At 45.2% G+C, this 27745-nt stretch overlaps 2 protein-coding genes across 2 annotated transcripts in view; one reads left to right on the forward strand and one right to left on the reverse strand.

The window, feature by feature from the left end:
• LOC140119804 (uncharacterized) overlaps positions 1 to 27745 on the forward strand; it is a 340011-nt gene that overhangs the window by 201668 nt on the left and 110598 nt on the right. The window lies entirely within an intron of this gene.
• LOC140119977 (uncharacterized) lies at positions 187 to 27625 on the reverse strand. The gene is made up of 2 exons (XM_072139406.1): positions 25650 to 27625; positions 187 to 1263 (listed from the first exon to the last, which is right to left on the reverse strand). Exons 1-2 carry the CDS (start codon positions 27487 to 27489, stop codon positions 473 to 475), a joined length of 2631 nt encoding a protein of 876 aa, XP_071995507.1. The 5' UTR covers positions 27490 to 27625; the 3' UTR covers positions 187 to 472.

Genomic DNA, 27745 nt, shown 5'->3' on the forward strand with positions numbered 1-27745 from the left:
TTCCTAAGAGCCCTGACTTTGTTGCCTGTTTTTATTGGCGTTTTTGTAACTCTTACGTGTTATGTAGTGTTTTTTATGCTTATCCTTAAAAATGTAGAAAAATCTAAACAAGAATCAGATTCAACATTACCTATAGAAGTCACCTATAGGTGACTGTTGTGTGATAAGTAAATATACATAGGCCAATTATACAGAACAGGTCTTTATAGAAAGGATAATCATGATGGTTGGCCCAACCATATGTTCAACTCACGTAACTTAGCTTTTAGGTAACATATACGGTCATAGAAGTTTTTATGAGATGGGCCATCATTCCTGTTGTTCTATCTAACCACATTTATTCCTCTGTAGTGTAGTATTTTGTCTATTTATGTAACCCATGACCTGTAAAGCAATGCTGACGCTGTATAAAGATTTTTTATTCTAAAGAAATAAATACAACAATATCTAGACTATCGTAGTCTAAAAAATTTTAAAATGGCTTCGCCCCTGTGTGAGTTCTCTGATGTGTAAAAAGCTTATCTTTCCTGCTATAACATTTCCCACATTCTAGACATAAAAATGGCTTCTCCCCTGTGTGAGTTCTCTGATGTGTAAAAAGCTTATCTTTCCTGCTATAACATTTCCCACATTCTAGACATAAAAATGGCTTCTCCCCTGTGTGAGTTCTCTGATGTCTTAGAAAACTTTGTTTCTCCCCAAAACATTTCCCACATTCAAGACATGAAAATGGCTTCTCTCCTGTGTGACTTCTCCGGTGTTTAAGAAGACTTGAACTATTGTTGAAACATTTTCCACATTCAGTACATGAACATGGCTTTTGTCCTTTGTGAATTAACCCATGTTCCACAAGATTTGATTTCTGAATGAAACTTTTCCCACATTCAGGACATGAAAATGGCTTCTCTCCTGTGTGAATTCTCTGATGTCTTGTAAGATGTGATTTCCGAATAAAACATTTCCCACATTCATGGCATAAAAATGGCTTCTCTCCTGTGTGAATTCTCTGATGTTTAACAAGACCTGAAGTATGGTTGAAACATTTTCCACATTCAGTACATAAAAATGGCTTCTCCTGTGTGTGAATTTTTTTATGGGCAACAAGAAGTGAATTCCGGAAAAAACATTTCCCGCATTCAGTACAAGAAAATGGCTTCTCTCCTGTGTGAATTCTCTGATGCATGACCAGATTTGAACTATCGCTGAAACATTTTCCACATTCAGTACATGAGAATGGCTTCTTCCCTGTGTGAATTTTCTTATGTATAACAAGATGTGATTTGCTGATAAAACATTTCCCACATTCAGGACATGAAAATGGCTTCTCCCCTGTGTGAATTTTCTTGTGTCTAAAAAGATTTGAAATATCGCTGAAACATTTTCCACATTCAGTACATGAATATGGCTTCTCCCCTGTGTGGGTTCTCCAGTGTTTAGCAAGTAAAGAATTATTGCTGAAACATTTTTCACATTCAGAACAAATAAATGGCTTCTCCCCTGTGTGAACTTTCTCATGTGCAACAAGATGCGATTTCCTGGTAAAATATTTCCCACATTCAGGACATGAAAACGGCTTCACTCCTTTGTGAGTTCTCTGGTGTCTAAAAAGCTTATCTTTCCTGCTAAAACATTTTCCACATTCAGTACATGAAAACTGCCTCTGATCTCCATGATTTCCCTCCTCTGTGGAAAGAAGTGACTGATTATCTTCTACTTCACCACAAGGAGATGAGGGGGGATGTCCATGGGAACCTCTTGTACTTTCATCTCCTAGAAAATATAACCAAAAAAAAAAAATCAATAATGGAAGTTTCCTTTCCCCAGAAGCAGAAGTAAAATGGCCAGTCAGTAACATACAGTCATCTATTGATAGAAAAGTTATGTATATTCTTTGCAAATATAAAACTATTCACATACAATTCAATTAAAATCCAAAAATCATTGGGATTCTTCTACTTCCAGGACATGAGAGGGTTGTGTGACCAGAGATTCCCATCTCCCCCTGGAGCTGAGCCTAACAGTCCTAGACAGTGGGTGACACAGGGGGGGAGCCCCGGGCAGCCATATATACAGGACACTGGACTAGAACATCACTGCTAGGACCCGGCACACAGAATTACAGAACTGATTTGGGCTCCACTACTGCAGTCTGTGTCTGGTCCTCGCTGCTGTTCTCCTCCTCCCAGCTGACAACAGACCTTGCTCCTGTAGTCACCCGCAGCGGGGGCAGGGGAGGAGCAGAGACGTTGTGTCATTTACTGCAGATTCCTCTCCAGTCCAACATGCTACTCCCTCATAGAAAAACATTTACTGCACTTCAGGAAGTCCATAGAAGAGGTAAGTATCACACGGTACAAACTTGGAAATACAAGGGGCCCTAAAAAATTTTTTTTAAATAAAGTGGCCACATATCATAGGTGAAGTCAAATTAGGTAGGTGGAGCGTATTTAAGCATTAGTTAGCAAACCGTGCCCCTCCGTATTCGCAAGCGCATCGCCCGCGCCTCTTACCTGGCCACACACTTGTTCATCCTGGAGAACCTCTGCCTCTATTGTGCCAACCCGGAACACTTCCTCCAGACCTGTCCACCCATCCTCAGCGTACGGGAAATGCTTCTTGGGGGAAAACGTCCCTGGGTGAGAACAAAGCGTCTCCACGTCTGAAACTTCCTGTTCTGCTCAGCTTAGGGACAGGTGCTCAGTTCCAGGTTTCTTCCTTCTTGGACTCCGGTTCTGCAGGAAACTTTGTGGATGCTGCTCTAGTCTCCCAGCATCACTTCCCTGTGGTCAGCCACAAGAAGCCTCTGGTAATGTCCTCTGTCAGTGGCCAAACCCTCTCTGATCCGGTACCACACTGAGCCTTTGTGCAAGTTGGAGCACTAAATAAAGAGATACTGTCTTTCTATGTGCTACCCCGGTCCATGTCTTCTGTTGGGTCTTCCGTGGTTGCAGCTCTACGCACCTGTGCTTAACTGGAAGACGGGGGAGATTCTTCAATGGGGATCTGATTGCCGGTCTCACTGCATGGTGGTTCCTCATCCTATCACGGTCTCTTCTGTGGGCTCCAAGCTTCTGGAGGGTCTCCCATTAAGACTTTGCAGAAGTCTTTTCAAAGAAGCAAGCTGAGACTTTGCCACCGCACTGCCCCTATGACTTCCCTGTTGATCTGCTGCCGGGTATGTCTCCTCCTCAGGGTCAGGTATACCCACTCTCTGTGCCCGAAACTACATCAAAGAGAACCCACAGGGGGGTTCATACGGAAATCTTCTCTAGCTGGAGCAAGCTTCATCTGACCAAAAAACATGGGTCACTCCGTCCATGTATAGACGATCACAGTCTTAACAAGGTCAGCATTAAGAAACCCTATCCTTCGCCATTGATCACAGAACTGTTTGACCGCTTATGTGGAGCCAAGGTCTTCTCCAAACTGGACCTTCATAGGGCCTACAACCTCATTGGTATCCGCGAGGGAGAGGAGAGGAAGACCGCTTTTAATACTCGTGTTGGACACTCTGAGTACCAGCTGATCTACGTGGCTATGGACTTCATCACGGATCTTCCATCTTCCTCTGGGAGTACCGTCATCTGGGTGGTAACTGACCGGTTCTCCAAGATGTCCCATTTTGTGCCTCTGCCAGGTCTGCCGAAAGTCCCTCACATTGCCAGGTTGTTCTTCACCCACATGTTCCAGCTACATGGACTTCCTGAGTGCATCTTCTCTGACCAGGGTTGTCCAGTTTGTTTCCCGCTTATGGTGTACTCTCTGCAGTCAACTTCAAGTAAAGTTGGATCTCTCCTCTGCGTACCCCCCTCAGTCCAATGGACAGGTATATAGAGTTAACCAGACTCTGGGATGTTTCCTCCATCATTTTGTTTCTGCCCATCAAGACGACTGGTCCACTCTGTTGCTGTGGGCAGAATTCACCTATAATTCCTTGGATTCCGAATCTGCCAGCTCAGTCCCTTTCTTCATTGTCTATGGACACCATCCTTGTCCACCTCTACCGCTGTCGCTGACTTCTGATGTTCCTGCCGTGGAGCAGTTGGTCAGAGATCTTAAGTCCATCTGGGAACAAACTCGTCTCTCTCCCTTCTTCAGGTGTCTGCCTGAACCAAAACCCAGGCGGACAAAAAGCGCAGGCCCCCACTGATCTTCTCTCCGAGGGATTAAGTGTGGCTGTCATCCAAGTATGTCCGACTGAAGATTCCCAGCTACATGCTCGGTCCTCGCTTCCTGGGCCCAATTTGGGTGATGAAACGCGTCTTCCACCCACCATGTCTCCTCTGCTGCCTGTCCTGACCTCCTGTCTGTCTCCGACTACGATTCTGCCTAACGCCTGTGTACCTTGCCTTGCCTTCCAGAGCAGAACGACCTGGTGGTACCACCCCGCAGAAAGTCCAACTCGCTTTGCAGCGGGCTCTGGTGAAGACCGGGTACCACTTAGATTCCGGTCCTAAGTGTCAGCTGATGTCATCGTGCATGGTGGTCCAGTGGGTCCACTACAAACGAAGCCTGACATGGTGGTGATGGAGCCCGTGCTGCAGGGAGACTACGTGTTACGTCTCTGCCTGCTCCAAGTTCCTCTGGTACAACTAGGCGCCAGAATGTACTGACAGACACGAAGTTGAGGCATTGGTCAATTACATGGTAGACAGTGCATGAACTTATGTGTGATTACCTTTTCAATTCTTTCTTCCTCAGTTGGAAGTGGAGAGTTCTCCACTTCTCTTCAAATTAGCAAAGCCGTTTCAGCCACAAGTTATGTGGATGTAAGTCCTGCTATACGATGACTCTCATAGCTAAGATTCAGTGGCCCATACACCTGCCCCAGTAGTAGACATAGTGTTTAAAGACTCCCAAGGACTTTTATTGGAGGGTGAGGGAGTGGATGGTGGATCATCGGAAGAGTCCTATGATGAAAAACTCCCAACGGCTGTGGCTTTTTGCCACTATAGCAATATCTGTGGGAGCTGTAGCTTTAGCAGAGTTCATTGTGTCACTATAACAAAATCTAAAGAGAGCTGCAGATGTAGCCTGGTTCACTGTGACACTCCCAAAAATGGGACTTTTTCTCATATATTCTGAAAAAGTCCTGTGAGAAACACATACCTTATGGGAAAAAGCATAAAAGGAACAAGAAAAACCCTATGTGGCTAACTAGTCTTGTAAGGAAAGCAATAAGCGAGAAAGATAAAGCGTTTAAGGTGCTAAAACGTGAAGGTAGCGATGAGGCATTACAGGATTATAGAGAGAAAAATAAATCCTGTAAAAAACAGATAAAGGCCGCAAAAATAGAGACTGAAAGAAATATTGCCAGGGAGAGCAAAAATAATCCCAAATTATTTTTCAAGTATATAAATGATAAGAAACTAAAAACAGAGTGTGGGTCCCCTTAGAAATAACATGGGGGTCATGGTGGAAGGAGATGAGGAAAGGGCCAATCTACTGAATGTCGCCTTCTCAACTGTCTTTACCCAGGAAAATCCCCTGGTGGAAGACACAATGAGGAATAATGTAAATTCTTTTTATAATGTCAACAGTTTAACCCAGGAAGAGGTACGGCGCCGCCTCGCAACCACTAAGATAGATAAATCACCTGGGCCAGATGGCATACACCCCCGGGTTCTGCATGAATTATGTACGGTGATAGACAGACCGTTATTTTTAATATTTGAAGATTCACTGAGGACTGGTTATGTTCCACAGGAATGGCGCATAGCAAATGTGGTACCAATATACAAAAAAGGATCAAATAGCGATCCTGGAAACTACAGACCCGTAAGTCTAACTGCTGTGGTGGGGAAAATATTTGAGGGGTTTATTAGAGATGCTATCCTGGAGTATCTCACTGTGCACAACCTTATAACCCAGCGTCAGCATGGGTTTATGAGAGATCGGTCCTGTCAGACTAATCTGATTGGTTTCTACGAGGAGGTAAGTTCAAGACTGGATCTGGGGGACGCTGTGGATGTTGTATATCTGGACTTTTCAAAGGCATTTGACACCGTGCCACATAAAAGGTTGGTATATAAAATGAGACTGCTGGGAATAGGAGAAAATCTGTGTATCTGGGTAAGTAATTGGCTTAGTGATAGAAAACAGAGGGTGGTCATTAATGGCACATTCTCAGATTGGGTTGATGTTACCAGTGGAGTGCCACAGGGGTCAGTATTGGGGCCACTTCTTTTTAATATTTTTATTAATGACCTTGTAGTGGGTTTACACAGTCAAGTTTCAATATTTGCAGATGATACTAAGCTGTGTAAAGTAATAAATACTGAGGTCGATAGTTTAGCATTACAGAGGGATTTGTGGAAGCTTGAGGGATGGGCAGAGAAATGGTTGATGAGGTTTAATGTAGATAAATGTAAAGTTATGCACTTGGGCCATGGAAACAAAAAGTATAATTATGTTCTAAACGGTCAATTACTTAGTAAAACTGAAGCTGAAAAGGACTTGGGCGTATTGGTGGATGGTAAACTTAATTTTAGTGACCAGAGCCAGGCGGCTGCTGCTAAAGCAAATAAAATAATGGGATGTATCAAGAGAGGAATAGATTCTCATGATAAAGACATAGTTCTGCCCTTATACAAATCCCTGGTCAGACCACACATGGAATATTGTGTACAGTTTTGGGCACCAGTATATAAAAAGGATATAGTAGAGCTGGAACGGGTGCAGAGGAGAGCAACCAGGATTATTAGGGGAATGGGGGGACTAGAATACAATGACAGATTACAAAATTTGGGATTATTCAGTTTAGAAAAAAGACGACTGAGGGGAGACCTCATTACAATGTACAAATACCTGAACGGACAGTACAAGGATCTCTCCAAAGATCTTTTTATACCTAGGCCTGTGACCAGGACAAGGGGGCATCCTCTGCGCCTAGAGGAGAGGCGATTCTACCATCACCATAGACAAAGGTTCTTTACTGTAAGAGCAGTGAGACTATGGAACTCTCTGCCGCAGGAGGTTGTTATGGCCGACTCTATGTACATGTTCAAGAGAGGCCTGGATGACTTTCTGGAGAGAAAAAATATCACGGGTTATGGGGATAAAACATTTATTTAATTCTTGAAGGTTGGACTTGATGGACTTGCGTCTCCTTCCAGCCTTATATACTATGATACTATGATACTCAAAGTCTAAAGCAAACAGTGTATGTAGCAAGTTGAAAGTTAAATCCAGCGCTAAGTCCGAATCAGTGGAAGCCATCGCAGCAGAACCACAAAAAGGGTTGCGTACGCCACAATCCCAGCAGACACACAAATACCTGTGCAAGCCGCTTTAGCGGCTTACAGTCCAACAAAAGTGTGCGAGCAAACCTTAGTAAATGAGTCCCATTGTGTCATCTGCAGCAGTACATTCAGCCAAGTGGACCTTACACTAGTGGTATCAATGGCTAGAGGCATCTCAGCTGAATCCTGGCCATGGGGAGAGCCCATTCTTGTAATCAGCAGGCCCAGAGCCTTTCACTCTCTGACACCCACTTGCCTGCAGGAGCCACCTAGAGAGCACAGATGTCTTATTCGCCGGCACTCACCGGCTGTGGAGCAGCGCCCTGGTGCAGCACTGGACCAGGTGGAGCAATATGGCAGCACCCACCTTGTGTCCGCAGTCAGGTCAGCACGACGGAAGTCGGCACCAGAGCTCACCCGGGGGAAGCTCCAACAGGGGAACCAGCGATCCGTCGAACGAGGAGCACCAGAGACACACCAAGGGCTGCTGACCCGTGGGGGACTTAAGCTGGCAGTCCGCAGCACGCAAGGTTGTAAATGGAGGAGAGACCTTAGAGTGCAGCACACCGAATAGGAGGACAGACTACGTTATTCCTGCCTCACCAGGGTAGCTGGGAGGGTCCGGACAACAGGTGGTAGCAGTGCAGAGGCAGGGCGGCAGCAGGAAGGTCACAATTTGGCAGGATTCAGCAGGAGCTCAAATACAGTACTGCAAATCTCATTTTATTGGCAGCAGGCCACACGCCAGCCGTGGCTTAGTGCAATGTGCAGACAGAAGAAGGGCAGCATTGAGGGCTTAGTGCAGTGGTGGCGAACCTATGGCATGGGTGCCAGAGGTGGCACTCGGAACCCTCTTTTTGGGCACCCAAGCCATCAATATAGCACTCGACATAGAATTTAAAGAATCATCCTGCAGTCCCAGGCAACTCAAGAAATGATGCTCTCAGGCTAATTTAAAGCAACACATTCTTGATTGCTTGGGGCTGCAGGAAAAATTAGAACATGTGCAAAGGATAGGATTATCTTTAGAGCTAGGCGTCTTCCTGTACAGGGGGACCATAGTGAGATGCTACATCATTTGTCCAAATTTGCCCTTCTTCTTTCAACTGTTTTGTTGTCCTCTAACCGATAAGGCCGATATGATTAAAAGTTGTGGTAGAACAGGTAGCAATAAATTACTACTTAAATTGCCGTGCTGGCACTTTGCAATAAATGAATATGTTTTGGTTGTAGTTTGGGCACCCGGTCTTTAACCCCTTATCACCGACACTAGTTTCCAGCTCAATGAACAGACTCGATTTTTCAAATCTGACATGTCTCACGATAATTGGTTATAACTTCGGAACGCTTTAACATATCCGGGTGATTTTGAGAATGTTTTCTCGTGACACATTGTACTTCATGTTAGTTATAAAATTTAAGTGAAAAGTTTTGCGTTTCGTTCTGAAAAAAAGTGAACATTTGGCAAAAGTTTGTAAAAATTCTTCATTTTCCAAGTTTGAAATGTTCTGGTTTCCAGACAAGATGTAAAACTGCCCAAAAAGTTTGATAATTAACATTTACAGAATATCTGCTTTATGTTGGGATGATATTTTATGCTTCCGGTCATTTTTCTAGGATGTTATGAGGTGCAGAACTTTAGGTGCGATTTTTCTTATTTTCATGAAAATTGCCAAAACTCACATTTTGAGGGACAACTCAGCTTCCAAGTGACTTTGAGAGGCCTAAGTAATAGTAAAACCCCATAAATTACCCCACTATAGAAACTTCACCCCTAAACGTATGTAAAACAACTTCTATTAAGTCTATTAACCCTTTAAGTGTTTCACATGGGTTAAAAAATATGGACCTGCGATTTAGAAACTATGGAATTTTTTTGGAAAATACATTCATTTAGGCCAAAACTGACATTTTCAGAATAAATTATATGATGAAACGCACTGCAACGTTTGATGTCCAATTCCTCCCGAGTGTACTGATACCCCATATGTGGTGGTGACTGCTGTACGGGCGCACGGCCGAGCATAGAATGAATGGAGGCGCCGTCCACAGCAGATTTGTATTGTCACATTGTACGACCTGTAAATTTTTATTTTTTTTGGTAATGCGAACTTATGAGGGCTTATTATTTATGGGATGAGATACAATGTAAAGATAATTTATTTTGGGAGTCTAAAGCTTATTCATGAGATTTTATTAACTATTTCAAGGGGAACACAAACAAAATCATCAATTTTTATTTTGGATTGTGAGCATTCCCCCCCCCCCCCCCCGCTCACCGTAACGTAAAAATAATATTTTATCTTTATTCTCTGGTTCACTACGATTGCGGTGATACCTCATTTATACAGTTTTTCTTATCTTTGCTCAATTTTCCTAAGCAAAACCAATATTGGAGAAAATCGCATTGTTTTTACTATTGACAACTTTTCAGGGCCATAACTTCTGTATTTTTCTGTTGTCAGATCTGGTTGAGGGCTTATTTTTTGCAAAATCAGTTGTTCTTTTCAGTCGTATCATATTAGGGAACGTAACTTTTATTGATCACTTTTTAGAACATTTTTTGTGATGGTGTTTGATGAAAAATTGTATATTATGGGAAGTTTTTTTTTTACGTAGTTCACCGAGCGGGTTCAATATTGATTTAGATTTATTGTACAGATTAATACGACGCGGAAAATATGTACGTGTTTTTGTGTTTTATATACTTTATTTGCATTTTATGTGTTACTGGGGAGATTATGGGACTTTTATTTTATTTATTTATTTAATTATATTATAAAAAGATTTAAAAATTTTTTTATACTTTTTTACATTTTCTTCTTCTTGGCTTGAATAAGCGATCATCCGATCGCTTATTCAAGCCTTTACACTGCAATACACTTGTATTGCAGTGTATAGTGTAAGTAACTGAGCATGCCGCGCTGTGGATGATGCCGCGCATGCTCAGTTACTTACAGCCGGGTCCTGCCAGGAAGGCAGAACCCAGCGGGGACAGAAGACGGCATCCTCGGGTCACTCGTCGGGACCTGGGGCAGCGGCAGGAGGGATCGGATCCCCCGGTAAGCTCACCGGAGGGGTCCGATCCACGGGGGACACACTTGCACGCCGCGGTCATGCTTGACCGCGGCGTGTAAGGGGTTAAACACCCGGGATCTGAGTTTTCCCGATCCCGGGTGTTAGTGCCGGGTCTTGGCTGTGATATCACAGCCCGACACCGGCACCAGCTAAACCTGGTGTCCCGAAATCATCTTCTGACGCGCCGCCGTAGAAAGGTGTACGCGTCAGAAGAAGTACCCTTAATGACCGCCGTATAAAGCCGATACGGCGGTCATTAAGGGGTTAAAAGGTTTGCCATCACTGGCTTAGTGGAAGTAGTGAGGGGTGAGGTGGCAGTCAGGAAACCCCAGACAGCCAGAAGAACAAGTGAAAGAGGGCCAAGGACAGTGGTTAGCCCTTAGTCACGTCATACTGCCCACACCCAGGAAGCAAAGGAAACCCTGCAGGGTGTCATTTTGTCTAGCAGAAGACAGAACATGTGTCCATAAAGCGTTGCCACCTTGTGGGAAAAGGAACCCGCAAAGTAACCATGAGGTGCAGTGGCTGAGACACCAAAAGAATCCAGTAACACCAAAGGATCCCCCTGCTGCTTCATTTGGGCCAGCCTGTTCCACCGCTTCCCTAGTCACAAGTCCACCTGCCTCCCAACAGGGAGAATGGAATGCCACCACTCCTATAGCCACCTTCATGAAGCCTGTCCAAGCAATCCGTTCAGCTCCACATCATCCGAATAATCGGCAGAAAGTGTAAGTTTGGCTCATTGCCAGCATAAGCTCTGATGGTATAGATGGACAACTTTAAAGATGTGATGGCCCACAATATGAAGTCCCCACCCGCCACTACATTTCACAGCAGGCAGTTCCCGCCCTGCGCCAACAGGTGGTGAACAAAATCATATGTGCACTGCTCAGCGCAATTAGTCTCGAGGCGGACATCACAACATGGACGAGTAAGCAAGGGTAGGGACGCTACCTCTCCTTAAATGTCCACCGGGTTTACATAGTGGCGTCCGGTTCTAAGTCAGGTGGCGCTCTGGCTCATATTCTGCCTCCACCCAAGATCAACAGACATCACTTGTTGCCTCCTCCTCCGTTTCCTCATCCAGTCAGTCCAGCGCCAAAACTCGATGAACCTAGAGCCTGCAAAGAGGGTGTGTGACAACGACCAGAACCTTGTAGCTTTGGGACGAGCCAAGTTGATGCACGTGCCATGTTTAGTGCATGTACTCAACTTGGAAGTGGAAAAGTTCCTGCCCTGTAATATCCACCGTTTTTCAGCCTCCTTGCCCTTACTATCCCCATTTTAGTGTTATCACTAATACTAAGTTAAATTAAACTTAACATACTTACCTATGGCCCTCTTCTCCTCGATCGCGGAACTGGTCTTTAATATTGACAAGCCAGGATCGGTGTAAAATAAGAGTTATAAAAAGCAGCCCAGAACGCCAAGGTGTGGTAACTCCAGGAGCACCAGACAACGCATCCTCCGCAGCTACCGTGCTTGACAAAGCCTGTCACATCAGCCAAAATGTTACATTTTCCATGAAACTTGGCCGAAAACAAATATATACCTTTAATTGCATCTGAAGTGTACTTGGATTTTACTGCTATATGGTGTTTGGAGTCCTGCATCATTGTAGTTATTATTTCTGTTGTATGGTAAGGCTTAGCCAGATTGTACATAGCTTCAGGTCATTTGATCATGACATCATTGCAGGTCCTTCAGTGTATTTACTGCCCATCAATTAGGCATAAACTTTTTAAAGAGGTTGCCCAGGATGAGGGTATTTCAATATAGGCCCTCCTCAAGCGCACCATATTTACTGGAAGGCTCAGACTTTTACAGATGCAGTCAAAGAAATCAGGAGGTGTCCGTGTCATCATTATCTCCTCCCCGGGATGTGACCTCTCCCTGCAATGTATAAGGGAAGAATAACCCACAAGATACATGAAAGGCTCTTACCCTCCTCTGTCACTGATGAGGGGATTTCCTCTCCGCTCCTCCTTCCACCACAACTTTCCTGGAAAGATCCAACACAAAGAACATGCGTAAGCTGAAACAGTCCAAAAACATCATCCCATAGACCCTCCACTCACTGCTGCTGGAGAAGATTAGTAGAAGATTCATTACATCCATCTATAGGGATTTAAAGGAATCTCATCTCCATCTACCTGATGATCCAGTGGGATGTTCTCCTCTGGTTCTTCTTTAACAACATGGAAATATAGAGGACTGGGACATCTCTCTGGTTCCTCTTTGATATCTCGGGAATCTCCAGGACTGGGACATCTCTCTGGTTCCTGTGTAATATCCCGGGCATCTCCAGGACTGGGACATCTCTCTGGTTCCTGTGTAATATCCCGGGAATCTCCAGGACTGGGACATCTCTCTGGTGGATTTCTCTGACTGGATCCATCTATAGGAAATATACACAGTGACTGATACATTGTCTATATGTGATGATGAGATGATGGAGGAGGTGACCTCACACCTGCTCTGTCCTCTATAATCAGGAAGGTCTCCTCTTACCTGGTGATGTGAGGGGCTGGTGGTCCTCCATCATGATGTCCTTGTACTGGTCCTTGTGTCCTTCTATATACTCCCACTCCTCCATGGAGAAATAGACAGTGACGTCCTGACACCTTATAGGAACCTGACACCCACAATGACACAGTCATCACCCAGACCCCTCCCTTGTGTTATTGTACAATGTCCCAGCATTCCCGGCAGCGCTCACCTCTCCGCTCAGCAGCTCAGTGATCCTGGAGGTAAGTTCTAGAATCTTCTGCTCATGTATCAGTGAATGAGGTGGAGGCTCGGTGATGGGGCTCTGGGTCCATCCTCCTGACACACGGGGGGTCACACACTCACCAGACGACTTCTTCACTACTGTGTAATCCTGTGTATGGGGAGACACTGATCACTACATAGATCCTAAGAATCCTTCACCTCTCCAGTCATTTCCCGCTGTTATTCCTAGAGATAAGAGCCGTGTCCTGGGAGACTCTCACCTCTCCGGTTATCAAGGAGATCATCTCCAGGGTGAGCTCCAGGATCCTGGCCGCCATCTGCTCTCTGTCCTTCTCCCGGATCCCTGGTGGATCATTGATGGAAAGGATCATCTTTAGGAGAAACCTCTGGGAGTCCTGGATCTATAGAACCTGAGGAAACATGACAAGAACTAAGAGCAAACTCTATATGAAGCAATTGTGTCCATGACATGTGTGATGTGACAGATGGGGAATCTCCAGACACTGGAGGGGAGGTCACTGGACTGAGGGAGGAGTGATGGTGCTGGACTGTGCCGCTCCTCACTAATAGCACATACTGGACCCCACATGGAGGGAGACTTTGTGTCCACTCCTGGAGCATGCTGGGAGATGTAGTCCCTCCATATAGTGTGTGTGCTCCTGGAGCATGCTGGGAGTTGTACTCCCTCCTCTGGTCACTTACCTCTTCTCTCCTCAGTACAGGACACTCTCTACACACGTCCTCCTGCTCACTATCCACTAGTCATGTGACCCGAGGAGTGTGATGTCACTGAGGGGCGGGGCCTCCCGGATGTACAAGTGTAAAGAGAAGTGGATGAAGGACCTGTGGTGATGTCATAGACCATGTGATCAGTGTAGGCGGGGCGCTGGTTAGGAGGGGGAGGAGTCTGTACTGATCAGTGTCAGAGGTAAAGCAGCACATGTCATACATGTAACACACAACATACATGAGCAGCCGCCACATCACACACATAGAGACAATGTGCAGCATGAGACACATCCCCATCTGTCACATCACACACATAGAGACAATGTGCAGCATGAGACACATCCCCACCTGTCACATCACACACATAGAGACAATGTGCAGCATGAGACACATCCCCATCTGTCACATCACACACATAGAGACAATGTGCAGCATGAGACACATCCCCATCTGTCACATCACACACATAGAGACAATGTGCAGCATGAGACACATCCCCATCTGTCACATCACACACATAGAGACAATGTGCAGCATGAGACACATCCCCATCTGTCACATCACACACATAGAGACAATGTGCAGCATGAGACACATCCCCATCTGTCACATCACACACATAGAGACAATGTGCAGCATGAGACACATCCCTACCTGTCACATCACACACATAGAGACAATGTGCAGCATGAGACACATCCCCACCTGTCACATCACACACATAGAGACAATGTGCAGCATGAGACACATCCCCACCTGTCACATCACACACATAGAGACAATGTGCAGCATGAGACACATCCCCATCTGTCACATCACACCCATAGAGACAATGTGCAGCATGAGACACATCCCCACCTGTCACATCACACACATAGAGACAATGTGCAGCATGAGACACATCCCCATCTGTCACATCACACACATAGAGACAATGTGCAGCATGAGACACATCCCCATCTGTCACATCACACACATAGAGACAATGTGCAGCATGAGACACATCCTCATCTGTCACATCACACACATAGAGACAATGTGCAGCATGAGACACATCCCCATCTGTCACATCACACACATAGAGACAATGTGCAGCATGAGACACATCCCCATCTGTCACATCACACACATAGAGACAATGTGCAGCATGAGACACATCCCCATCTGTCACATCACACACATAGAGACAATGTGCAGCATGAGACACATCCCCATCTGTCACATCACACACATAGAGACAATGTGCAGCATGAGACACATCCCCATCTGTCACATCACACACATAGAGACAATGTGCAGCATGAGACACATCCCCATCTGTCACATCACACACATAGAGACAATGTGCAGCATGAGACACATCCCCATCTGTCACATCACACACATAGAGACAATGTGCAGCATGAGACACATCCCCATCTGTCACATCACACACATAGAGACAATGTGCAGCATGAGACACATCCCCATCTGTCACATCACACACATAGAGACAATGTGCAGCATGAGACACATCCCCATCTGTCACATCACACACATAGAGACAATGTGCAGCATGAGACACATCCCCATCTGTCACATCACACACATAGAGACAATGTGCAGCATGAGACACATCCCCATCTGTCACATCACACACATAGAGACAATGTACAGCATGAGACACATCCCCACCTGTCACATCACACACATAGAGACAATGTGCAGCATGAGACACATCCCCACCTGTCACATCACACACATAGAGACAATGTGCAGCATGAGACACATCCCCATCTGTCACATCACACACATAGAGACAATGTGCAGCATGAGACACATCCCCATCTGTCACATCACACACATAGAGACAATGTGCAGCATGAGACACATCCCCACCTGTCACATCACACACATAGAGACAATGTGCAGCATGAGACACATCCCCATCTGTCACATCACACACATAGAGACAATGTGCAGCATGAGACACATCCCCATCTGTCACATCACACGCATAGAGACAATGTGCAGCATGAGACACATCCCCATCTGTCACATCACACACATAGAGACAATGTGCAGCATGAGACACATCCCCATCTGTCACATCACACACATAGAGACAATGTGCAGCATGAGACACATCCCCATCTGTCACATCACACACATAGAGACAATGTGCAGCATGAGACACATCCCCATCTGTCACATCACACACATAGAGACAATGTGCAGCATGAGACACATCCCCATCTGTCACATCACACACATAGAGACAATGTGCAGCATGAGACACATCCCCATCTGTCACATCACACACATAGAGACAATGTACAGCATGAGACACATCCCCACCTGTCACATCACACACATAGAGACAATGTGCAGCATGAGACACATCCCCATCTGTCACATCACACACATAGAGACAATGTGCAGCATGAGACACATCCCCATCTGTCACATCACACACATAGAGACAATGTGCAGCATGAGACACATCCTCATCTGTCACATCACACACATAGAGACAATGTGCAGCATGAGACACATCCCCACCTGTCACATCACACACATAGAGACAATGTGCAGCATGAGACACATCCTCATCTGTCACATCACACACATAGAGACAATGTGCAGCATGAGACACATCCTCATCTGTCACATCACACACATAGAGACAATGTGCAGCATGAGACACATCCCCACCTGTCACATCACACACATAGAGACAATGTGCAGCATGAGGCACACCCCCATCTGTCACATCACACACATAGAGACAATGTGCAGCATGAGACACATCCCCATCTGTCACATCACACACATAGAGACAATGTGCAGCATGAGACACATCCCCATCTGTCACATCACACACATAGAGACAATGTGCAGCATGAGACACATCCCCATCTGTCACATCACACACATAGAGACAATGTGCAGCATGAGACACATCACACACATAGAGACAATGTGCAGCATGAGACACATCCCCATCTGTCACATCACACACATAGAGACAATGTGCAGCATGAGACACATCCCCACCTGTCACATCACACACATAGAGACAATGTGCAGCATGAGACACATCCCCATCTGTCACATCACACACATAGAGACAATGTGCAGCATGAGACACATCCCCATCTGTCACATCACACACATAGAGACAATGTGCAGCATGAGACACATCCCCATCTGTCACATCACACACATAGAGACAATGTGCAGCATGAGACACATCCCCACCTGTCACATCACACACATAGAGACAATGTGCAGCATGAGACACATCCCCATCTGTCACATCACACACATAGAGACAATGTGCAGCATGAGACACATCCCCATCTGTCACATCACACACATAGAGACAATGGGGGTCATTTATTAAGGGCCCGATTCGCGTTTTCCCGACGTGTTACCCGAATATTTCCGTTTTGCGCCGCTTGTACTTAAATTGCCCCGGGATTTTGGCGCACGCGATCGGATTGTGGCGCATCGGCGCTGGCATGCGCGCGACGGAAATCGGGGGGCGTGGCCGAACGAATACCCGACGTATTCGGAAAAACCGCCGCATTTAAAAACCGAAAATGTGTCGCATAAGGACCGCTTACCTTCACCTGGTCCAGCTCGGTGCATTCCGGCGCGATGAGTTTACTTTCAGCGCAGCAGCGCCACCTGGTGGACGGCGGAAGAACTACCTTATTAAATCCCGGCCGGACCCGAATCCAGAGCGGAGAAGCCGCCGCTGGAACGCGAATGGACCGGGTAAGTAAATTTGCCCCAGTGTGCAGCATGAGACACATCCCCATCTGTCACATCACACACATAGAGACAATGTGCAGCATGAGACACATCCCCATCTGTCACATCACACACATAGAGACAATGTGCAGCATGAGACATCCCCACCTGTCACATCACACACATAGAGACAATGTGCAGCATGAGACACATCCCCATCTGTCACATCACACACATAGAGACAATGTGCAGCATGAGACACATCCCCATCTGTCACATCACACACATAGAGACAATGTGCAGCATGAGACACATCCCCATCTGTCACATCACACACATAGAGACAATGTGCAGCATGAGACACATCCCCACCTGTCACATCACACACATAGAGACAATGTGCAGCATGAGACACATCCCCATCTGTCACATCACACACATAGAGACAATGTGCAGCATGAGACACATCCCCATCTGTCACATCACACACATAGAGACAATGTGCAGCATGAGACACATCCCCATCTGTCACATCACACACATAGAGACAATGTGCAGCATGAGACACATCCCCATCTGTCACATCACACACATAGAGACAATGTGCAGCATGAGACACATCCCCATCTGTCACATCACACACATAGAGACAATGTGCAGCATGAGACATCCCCACCTGTCACATCACACACATAGAGACAATGTGCAGCATGAGACACATCCCCACCTGTCACATCACACACATAGAGACAATGTGCAGCATGAGACACATCCCCACCTGTCACATCACACACAGAGACAATGTGCAGCATGAGACACATCCCCATCTGTCACATCACACACATAGAGACAATGTGCAGCATGAGACACATCCCCATCTGTCACATCACACACATAGAGACAATGTGCAGCATGAGACACATCCCCACCTGTCACATCACACACATAGAGACAATGTGCAGCATGAGACACATCCCCACCTGTCACATCACACACATAGAGACAATGTGCAGCATGAGACACATCCCCACCTGTCACATCACACACATAGAGACAATGTGCAGCATGAGACACATCCCCACCTGTCACATCACACACATAGAGACAATGTGCAGCATGTTGAGGTTACTGTTAAAATATGTTAAGTTTCCCGGATGGGATAGGGAAAGCTCTGCCTCTTTTAGCTCCTTGTTAGGCAGTTCCCTTGACTTGATGACCTATAAGACGCCTTATGACATGATGCGGGATTACAACCAAACCAGTCTCCACAAGGAACAGACTGTATGGTGTTCTGCCCTGGTTGGGTCTCCTCAGTACAGCGCAGGGAACTGGTTTGGTTGGGTGAGAGGCTTGTGACTGGGGTCAGGAAGTAAGAGGTCTCTTTACAGAGATGCCAATTAAGGCCACCATGTAGGCTGGAACCCTTTACATATTTCCCAGAATCCCCTACTGGAGCATCCATGGCTAGAAGCCCCCACAAGCTTACACGGTGGCCTTAATTGTCATCTCCGTAAGGAGACCTCTTACTTCCTGACCATGGTTACTGTTACACATGTGCAACACCCTCGCCGATGCAATGGCGAGGGAGTGTTTGCGAATACGTCCCACCTGCATGTAACCACATTATACTACATGCTCCTGATAGGACATAGGGGTATTGCAGTGGTGAATCCTGCCTGGCAAGGCAGAAGTTAATCTGTATATGATGTATAAAACCTATTATCCAATGATCTGTGTTACATCCTGTTTTTGTAAGCTGAGATGTGATTGGAGGAGCAGCCACCACCTGACCAGAGGGGAAGTAATAAAACCCCTGGCCAGGAATGTTCTAGGATATATAGTCTAGAGAGAAGTCTCTCAGATCTTTCAGAGAGAGGTCCCAGATCTCAGAGCAGTCTCTCTCAGGAGAGAGAAGAAGAGGAGAAGATCTTGTAGACTTAGGGATCAGTGAGTGAGTGAGAAATCTCTGTCTAGCCCATACCAGAGCAGGAAGAGCCTAGCCCCTGCCTCTGAAGAGTGGAGCAAGAAGACTATAGTTAGTATAGTGAGGAAAGGGGTATCATCTTACCTTTAAAGGTGATACCTGAAGCCCTACAGGACAAGCTGAAGCTTCCTACCAGGACACAGCTGCCTCCCAGCCTGCTCTCTACATCCAGGCTGGTGAACTATCTCCTGAGGCTCCCTCCAACTTGCATCTCAGCACTCCATCTACCTGTTAAAGGCACGTTGTTGCGGTTCCTGCCGGTTCAAATAAAGAACTGTAAGTTGTTTTCTTCAACTTCTGTCTCCGTCTGGTCCCTGCTAATACGGCTGCCTTCATCACCGGCACCCTGTCCATCACACAGAGACTCACACTCGGGACATTAAGGGGTTGCCCCAGGGAGATCCGCTATAGCAGCCGCTCCCTGATCATTTCTTGCCAACACCACCCTGCTGGAGACCTGCCAGGCTGTAGGACAGCCCTCCGGTTCCCCCGTACCAAGCACCGTGACAATAGCGTGCTTAGGCCGCAACCGCCAGCCACTCCTGTACCGCGGGCCCCGGCTTTCTCCAGGCCTCATGTTTATGATTTTTACTGTTTATTTAGATTTATTTCAGTTCTAGGGAAAGGGGGGTGATTTGAATTTTTACCTTTATTTAGTTTCAACAAGGTTTTATCGTTTGAAAAACATAGTAAAATGTCTTACAATAGGTCAAGGTGCAAGGTGTACCCCAAGCAGGGGGATTAGTAATGAAGGATTTGTAAGAAGTAAGAGATTTAAGGAAATAAGGATTTTTTTGATACATAGCCAGCTTCTGTATTGTTCGAAACAATAAAACATATAGGAACCAGGGAGGGGAAGGGGACACAGTGGGGAGGAGAAAAGTATTCAGGTAACAAGATCACAAGAACTATATAGTGTAGAAAATGAATTGACCAAGACTATAGGGCACATTTACTTACCCGTCCCGTCGCAATCCCCGAGGTGCGTTGTCCGTCAAGGATTCAGATCTTCCATGATTCACATAGCTCGTACGCCCGATTTCCTGCATCCGTTGGTCGCTTCCCCGCTGAGGTCCGCCGGAGTTCACCATCTTATTCCCGACGCATGTAAGTGCTGATTTTGCTAAACACAATTTGTATTTAAAATTCCGCGGTTTGTCGAATCAGTTGGGTTGTCCGACGACCAAGATCCCCGATTTGTGTCGCATGAAAGCCTGCGCCGGGAAACTCAACAGAATCGCGGAACTCGGACCCTTAGTAAATGTCCCCCTACGTTATGGGGGGCGGCGATCGAAACCAAGATGTCGGCGCCCAAAGCTTTTTACAATGGTGAGTGAGTCCTTTAGAGGGAGGGTGGCCACCTCTGGCGGGCTGCCATAACTACTTTCTTCAGGGCGGGGCGGAGGCCATCCATAAAAGCCTGTGATAACAATAAGGCTTGTGACTTGTGCTGGGTGGAAAAACCCAAATCAGTGAACATTTGGGTCAGTCTGGCAGCAAACTTATCCGCAGACTCATTCTCCTCCTGTGAGATGTCTTGCAGGGAGGCAGATTGGTCAGTGAGCATATCCTGCGCCCAGTCCTTCAATTGGGCACAAAATTCAAGTCCAGATTCATAAGTGATGCGGGACGGTAGGCGTGTGTCATCTAATGTTTTCTCTATCACCGGCTAGAAAGCATCTCCAGCTTTTATAGAGGCAAGAGATTCCAAATCCTGCCACGTTGCCGAGTACATCTTGCGTATCTCTGCCATACACCTGTAGATGGGCATAAGCCACATTTCTGGGTCAGGGAGGGTAGAAACTAAGGTGGAAACCTGATTAAATTTGAAGTAGAAGGTTGGCTCAGAGTCGTCCATCAATGGTGGCGGCAGTGGTAGGGCTTGGGGTATTCTGTCCAGGTAGTTGTATGTTTTGGGGCACCTGGAGTCGAGTAGGCATCATAAGGGCGGGGTTTGGCAGGTTTCACCATTTTGGCAACTGTGTCCTTCATCATGCGAGCATCTTCCACAGAATTGGTGACAATGCGCACCTCTGATAGGTTTACATGCTGACCAGTGAACCATGACAAGATAGCAGATACAATGGTCTGAAGGCAGGTTTGTTTTGGGAAGCCAAATAAGCCACATGAAATTACTGGTAGGGCCAGAATTCTGCTGGGCATAACCTCTCTGGATGCTCGGGAGGCATATCCAAGGGAAATTAGTAACTGCCTGCGTGAACAGGCGGGCGTAATCCTCGGGGGCCTCCGGGTCATAGAGTGGGCCAACTGCATGGATGATAAAGCTGCATTGCAGGGGCTCCTAGGACTGTAAAAGCTATTTTCCCAACTTGAACCCTCCCCTGGTTTCGGACAACCAGGAGTCATTTTGTATAGCCTGGCCTCCAAGTTGGACAATTCTGGCAGCCACCCCGGATCCATGCTGCAGCTCCATGTTGGTCGCATTTACTATAGCTCCTACATGTTGGGTGGCTAGATCCCCTATCACTGTGGAAAGGGTGATCTGACCACCGGAACCTGTAATATAAATGGGGTCCCACTGTTAAACCATTGCAGTAAAGATCCTGAAGAACCTGGAGGGCACGATCATATAGGAGGCTCGACTGTGTACACAGGGCGTGGGTGTACCAATTAGGTGAGGGCTATTATGACTTCACTGGTAGTATCGGGAAGTGGGGGGAGCAGGGCTTCTGCTGCAACGGTAATGTTAGGATACATAGGAACTGGAATCGGGGCAGGCATATTATCATTTAGTGCCTCTAGTTTCAGTTTGGCCGGTGAGGAGTTGTAATATGCACCAGCTGCTGTCATTACAGGCATTAATGGGGTACTTCTGGGTGTACCAATATGGCAGCTGGAGGTGGGACTTCCGGGTGTGGCAATATGGCCACTGGAGGCGGGACTTCCGGTCTGAAACGGAGCTGACGCAGGTAGACTACCTCCTGCATCATGTGGACGGGCCACCCCACAACTGTAACACGTATCCCTGAAATCTGGGTTTTGACTCCCACATAGGCAACAGGTCCACCCCTCCGGACCAGTTACGACACCATTATAGGGTGGTGGTGCCTTGGGGCAGCATGGAGTTTGTTCAGACTTTTCACATAACCAAACACCCCCTTCGCACCTTCTGATCCTCCCTGTCCTGTCACTTCCTCAAACCCTTCTACATGCAGGCTTCTAGCAGTCCTATAGAAAGCTTGCGCTATCTCTAAGACGCCACTATCTTCAAGAAGCCCTTGTGACTTCTCCAATGCCTCTTTCCAAACTTTGGGCTTTAATCCACCTCCTGAAGGCAAGCCTTGAACAGCTTCTCGCTATTCCTAACATTCCTTTTCCCCACCTCCCTCCCTCCAGGAGGACATTCTTTCTCTTTCGAAACCGCAGCATAATTTGTCCAAGACCCTTACCGGTGCAGCTGCTTACCGGCCTAAGGGCTGACCTTCAAGCTCACTGATCACCGGTTACAGAGGTTTATCAGAAGGCCCCCCCTTAATGATCTCCCTCTTCTCCTAATTCTTGTCAAAATTCCAGACACCCTTTCTTTATCTGTTCTCCTATTCTGGTGGCCTATGTCTGACGGGCAGACATCCGTCCTATTCTCCCCCCTGTGCTGACGCCCTATGTCTGACAGGCAGACATCCGCCCTGTTAACTCCTTATTAAAACAGCACCTATGTCTGATCTTCACTGCGGTCACTCTCGCTGTACTCCTTTCAGTATCTTATCTGACTTTCGAACGTCCTCCCCCTCCCTTTCAGTTCTGGCTCAGCAAGCAAGTACACACAGCAATTGAGACACTTCTCATACAGAGCTATATAACAATTCAGACCCCGATGCAGGATACCAGGTGGCTATATATATTTACCCTTTAATCCCGGCGGCCTACAGTCACAGGTATCACCACCCTCCGAATCACAGGCAAGTACAGGTTAACATATGTATTCTGAAACTTACCGTGGTCGTGGGCTGATCAGTCCCAGTCAGAAAACGGTGATCCCGAGGCTGCAAGTGGTCCCGGAACGAGGGGGTGTCCTGGTCCTGATCGTGAGTTCTAATCTCACCAAGTGTTAGGGTAGGATTTAAGATTATCCTCTTTTAATGTGTCTCAATTGCGTGGTTCAAATCAATTGTAAACATAAGCAAGTAATGACTGATTCATTGTCACTTGAAGAGCTAGACAGGGAGGGACATAGAAAGCATGACAATATCAGACATCGTTATGATTGGAGAGCTTAGTTCTGATGTTTTGGTTGTCCACGATGTCGACGCCATCTTAAAATGAAGTTTCTGTTACAATGTTTTTAGGAAAATACGTAGAAATGACAGGATTTGATCTATCAGCTAGGTTTACCTTAACAGGGTTAAAGTCTTAGAAATAATGAACAAAAATGTCTGAAACGTGACTTCTACAGCATTTTACGAAACACCATTTTAAATATTTTATAAAAAAGTGATCATAAGGTCACATAGTCCTCCAAATTGAAGCAATGAAAACGTCAGCTCATCTTACAAAAAATGACACCAAACACAGCTCCGTGCACCAAAGTATGAAAAAGTAATTAGCGTCGATGGCGGAACAATTTTTTTTTTCGTTTAGTATTAATTTGTAAAAATGTATTACAACACAATAAAACCTAAATAAATTTGCTTTCTCTGTGATTGTACCGAACCAAAGAATAAAAGTGGACGTACCATTTGTAGCACACGTAAAAGTTTTAAAAACTGAGGCCACAAGAAAGCAACGTAAATGCGTTTATTCACTAATTTCACCATATTTGGATTTTTTCCGACTTCCCAGTACACGGCATGGAATAATAAATAACCTTACTGGGAAGTAAAATTTGAGGGGTTTAAGTACTACTTTATATCCTTAATTAATAAGGGTTGATGTGGCTTTCCTGGTCGCTATCACCTTAGCTAAGAGACTGGGTGAGCTTTAGTCCTTGTCTATCAAAGACCCTCAAGTGTTGGATAGAATAATTCTAAAACTTGTCCTGAACTTTTCTCCAAATGTTGCGTCTAAATTTTACAGGTCCCTGGAAATCTTCTTCCTATCCTTTTGCAAAAAGAACCAAAGAACTTGAGAGAACAGGGTTGGCATCTATAGGATGTACCTAGAGAAAACTATTCCTTGGGGAATGGGCAAAACAAAGGTCAAAAGCTTCCGGGGGCAGAATCGCCAGATGGATTATCAAGACCCAAAAAATGTTACAATCTTGAAAAAGTGGATCTTCGTCACATCCAAGAACACGTTGTACTGCAGCTGTATCTACTTCTTGTAGGGGAACGAGGGGTAGCATTCCTAGTACGGACCTGTTAGGCTGCCATTTGGCAATGCCACCTTACCTTTGCAGACTGAACCTTTGTTTCTGTGGACCTTTTCTTTGGTAGGAAGTTCTCGAGACCATGATCCCTCCCTAATCTTGGTTTCATTTTTATATCGGCAGGGAATCGTCATAGGGGACAATATGGAAATGGACTCATTGGTAATTTGGTTTCCACCATGACGGCCCGGATATTCCCTCCCTTGCTTCTTTCACCTTGATTACTATATATTAGTAATAATCTGTATGTGATGAGGATTGTTGTACAATCCTTCTGGTAAGGGAGGTTGTGGGAAGGGCCAATTTAACCTCTCAATTTCCTGTCCCTACAGAAGGTCGGGGAGCAGGTCAAGTTCATCATGGTGGACTTATGGAAACGGAATTACCAATTAGTCCAATTATTTTATTGTGTTTTTGCTGGACCTTTTCATTCTAACTTGCACTCTTGTAGGCCCTTAGCTGCCTTTTTCACCTTCGCTTTAGCATAGCGGTTATGGTCCATTGTCTTGTCAATCTGTACTGGAATATTCATCTTATGTCGTGACCCTCGGAATGCAAATATTTCTCTCCACATTTCTTACTACTACTTATGAATTTGATCATTTTTTATTTAGATTTTTTGTTATGGCCATCCTGCGAACCCTGCCCATTTGTAAAGCCATGTTGGCGATAAATCAAGATTTATTTTTATTAATTATTACATCCTGTAGACACAAGAAATCATTCTAAAGAAATAAATCCAACAATACATTTCTAGACTAGTAATTTTCATAGTGTAAGAAATATTAACATGGCTTCTCGCCTTTATGAATTATCTGATGTGTAGACAGCTTGTCTTTCCTGCTAAAACATTTTCCACATTCTAAACATGAAAATGGCTTCTCTCCTGTGTGAGTTCTCTGATGCCTTACTAATTCTGATTTCTCCCCAAAGCATTTCCCACATTCAGGGCATAAAAATGGCTTCTCTCCTGTGTGAGTTCTCTGATGTCTTAAAATTTTAGATTTTTCCCAAAAACATTTCCCACATTCAGAACATGAAAATGGCTTATTTCCTGTATGAATTCTCTTATGTATAACAAGACTTGCAGAATGGTTGAAACATTTTCCACACTCAGTACATAAGAACGGCTTCTCCTCTGTGTGTATTTTCTTATGTTCAACAAGATATGATTTGCTGCTAAAATATTTCCCACATTCAGGACATGAAAATGGCTTCTCCCCTGTGTGAATTCTCCGGTGTTTAACAAAACTTGAATTATCACTGTAACATTTCCCACATTCATTGCATGAAAATGGCTTCTCCCCTGTGTGAGTTCTCTGATGTCTTAGAATACTCGATTTATCCCTAAAACATTTCCCACATTCAGGGCATGAAAATGGCTTCACTCCTGTGTGAATTCTCTGATGCATAACAAGATGTGAAGAACGGTTGAAACATTTTCCACATTCACTACATAAAAATGACTTCTCCCCTGTGTGAATTTTCTCATGTGCAACAAGAAGTGATTTATGGACAAAACATTTTCCACATTCAGAACATGAAAATGGCTTTTCTCCTGTGTGACTTCTCTGATGTATAACAAGACTTGAAGAATGAACAAAACCTTTTCCACATTCAGAACATGAATATGACTTCTCCCCTGTGTGAATTTTCTCATGTTGAACAAGATGTGATTTCCGGATAAAACATTTTCCACATTCTAGACATGAAAATGGCTTCTCCCCTGTGTGAGTTCTCTGATGTCTTAGAATAGTTGATCTTAATCTAAAACATTTCCCACATTCAGGGCATGAAAATGGCTTCTCTCCTGTGTGAATTCTCTGATGTTTAACAAGACCTGAAGAATGAATGAAACATTTTCCACATTCAGTACATACAAAAGGCAACTCCCCTGTGTGAATTTTCTTATGTGCAAGAAGAAGTGATTTCCGGACAAAACGTTTCCCACATTCAGAACATGAAAATGGCTTCTCTCCGGTATGAATTTTTTGATGAGAATAAAGGCTTGAAGTATTGGTAAAACATTTTCCACATTCAGCACACGAGAACGGTTTTTCCCCTGTGTGAATTTTATTATGGGCAACAAGATGTGATTTCCTAATAAAACATTTCCCACATTCAGGACATGAAAACGGCTTCACTCCTGTGTGAATTTTCCTATGTCTAGCGCAACTTGAACTATCGCTGAAACATTTCTTACATTCTGAACATGAAAATGGCTTCTCCCCTGTGTGAGTTCTCTGGTGTTGAACAAGATACGATTTCTTAGTAAAACTTTTCCCACATTCAGGACATGAAAATGACTTCTCTCTTGTGTGATTTCTCCGGTGATTATCAAGTCTTGAATTATTGCTGAAACATTTGCCACATTCAGAGCACATAAATTCTCCTGTGTGAACTCTCTCATGTGCAACAAGTTGCGATTTCCTGGCAAAATATTTCCCACATTCAGGACATGAAAATGGCTTCTCCTGTGTGTGAATTCTCTGGTGTTCCAAAAGATTAGATTTTTTATTGAAACATTTCCCACATTCTGAACATGAAAATGGCTTCTCCCCTGTGTGAATTCTCTGGTGTTGAACAAGAGCTGATTTCTGAGTAAAACTTTTCCCACATTCAGGACATGAAAATGGCTTCTCCTGTGTGTGAATTTTCATATGTTGATCAAGACTTGATTTCTGGGTATAATTTTTTTCACATTTCAGATATGAAAAAACTTTTTCCTCTGAGTGACTTTCAAGATGAATAAGAAGATTTGATTTCTTACTAAAACATTTCCCAGATTCTGAACATGGAAATGGCTTCTCCCCTGTGTGAGTTCTCTGATGTTTAAAAAGCTTATCTTTCCTGCTGAAATATTTTCCACATTCTGAACATGAAAATGGCTTCTGCCCTCTGTGAGTTTTCTGATGT

This window comes from Engystomops pustulosus, chromosome 2 (assembly GCF_040894005.1).
Source record: "Engystomops pustulosus chromosome 2, aEngPut4.maternal, whole genome shotgun sequence".
NCBI classification, from domain to species: Eukaryota; Metazoa; Chordata; class Amphibia; order Anura; family Leptodactylidae; genus Engystomops; species Engystomops pustulosus.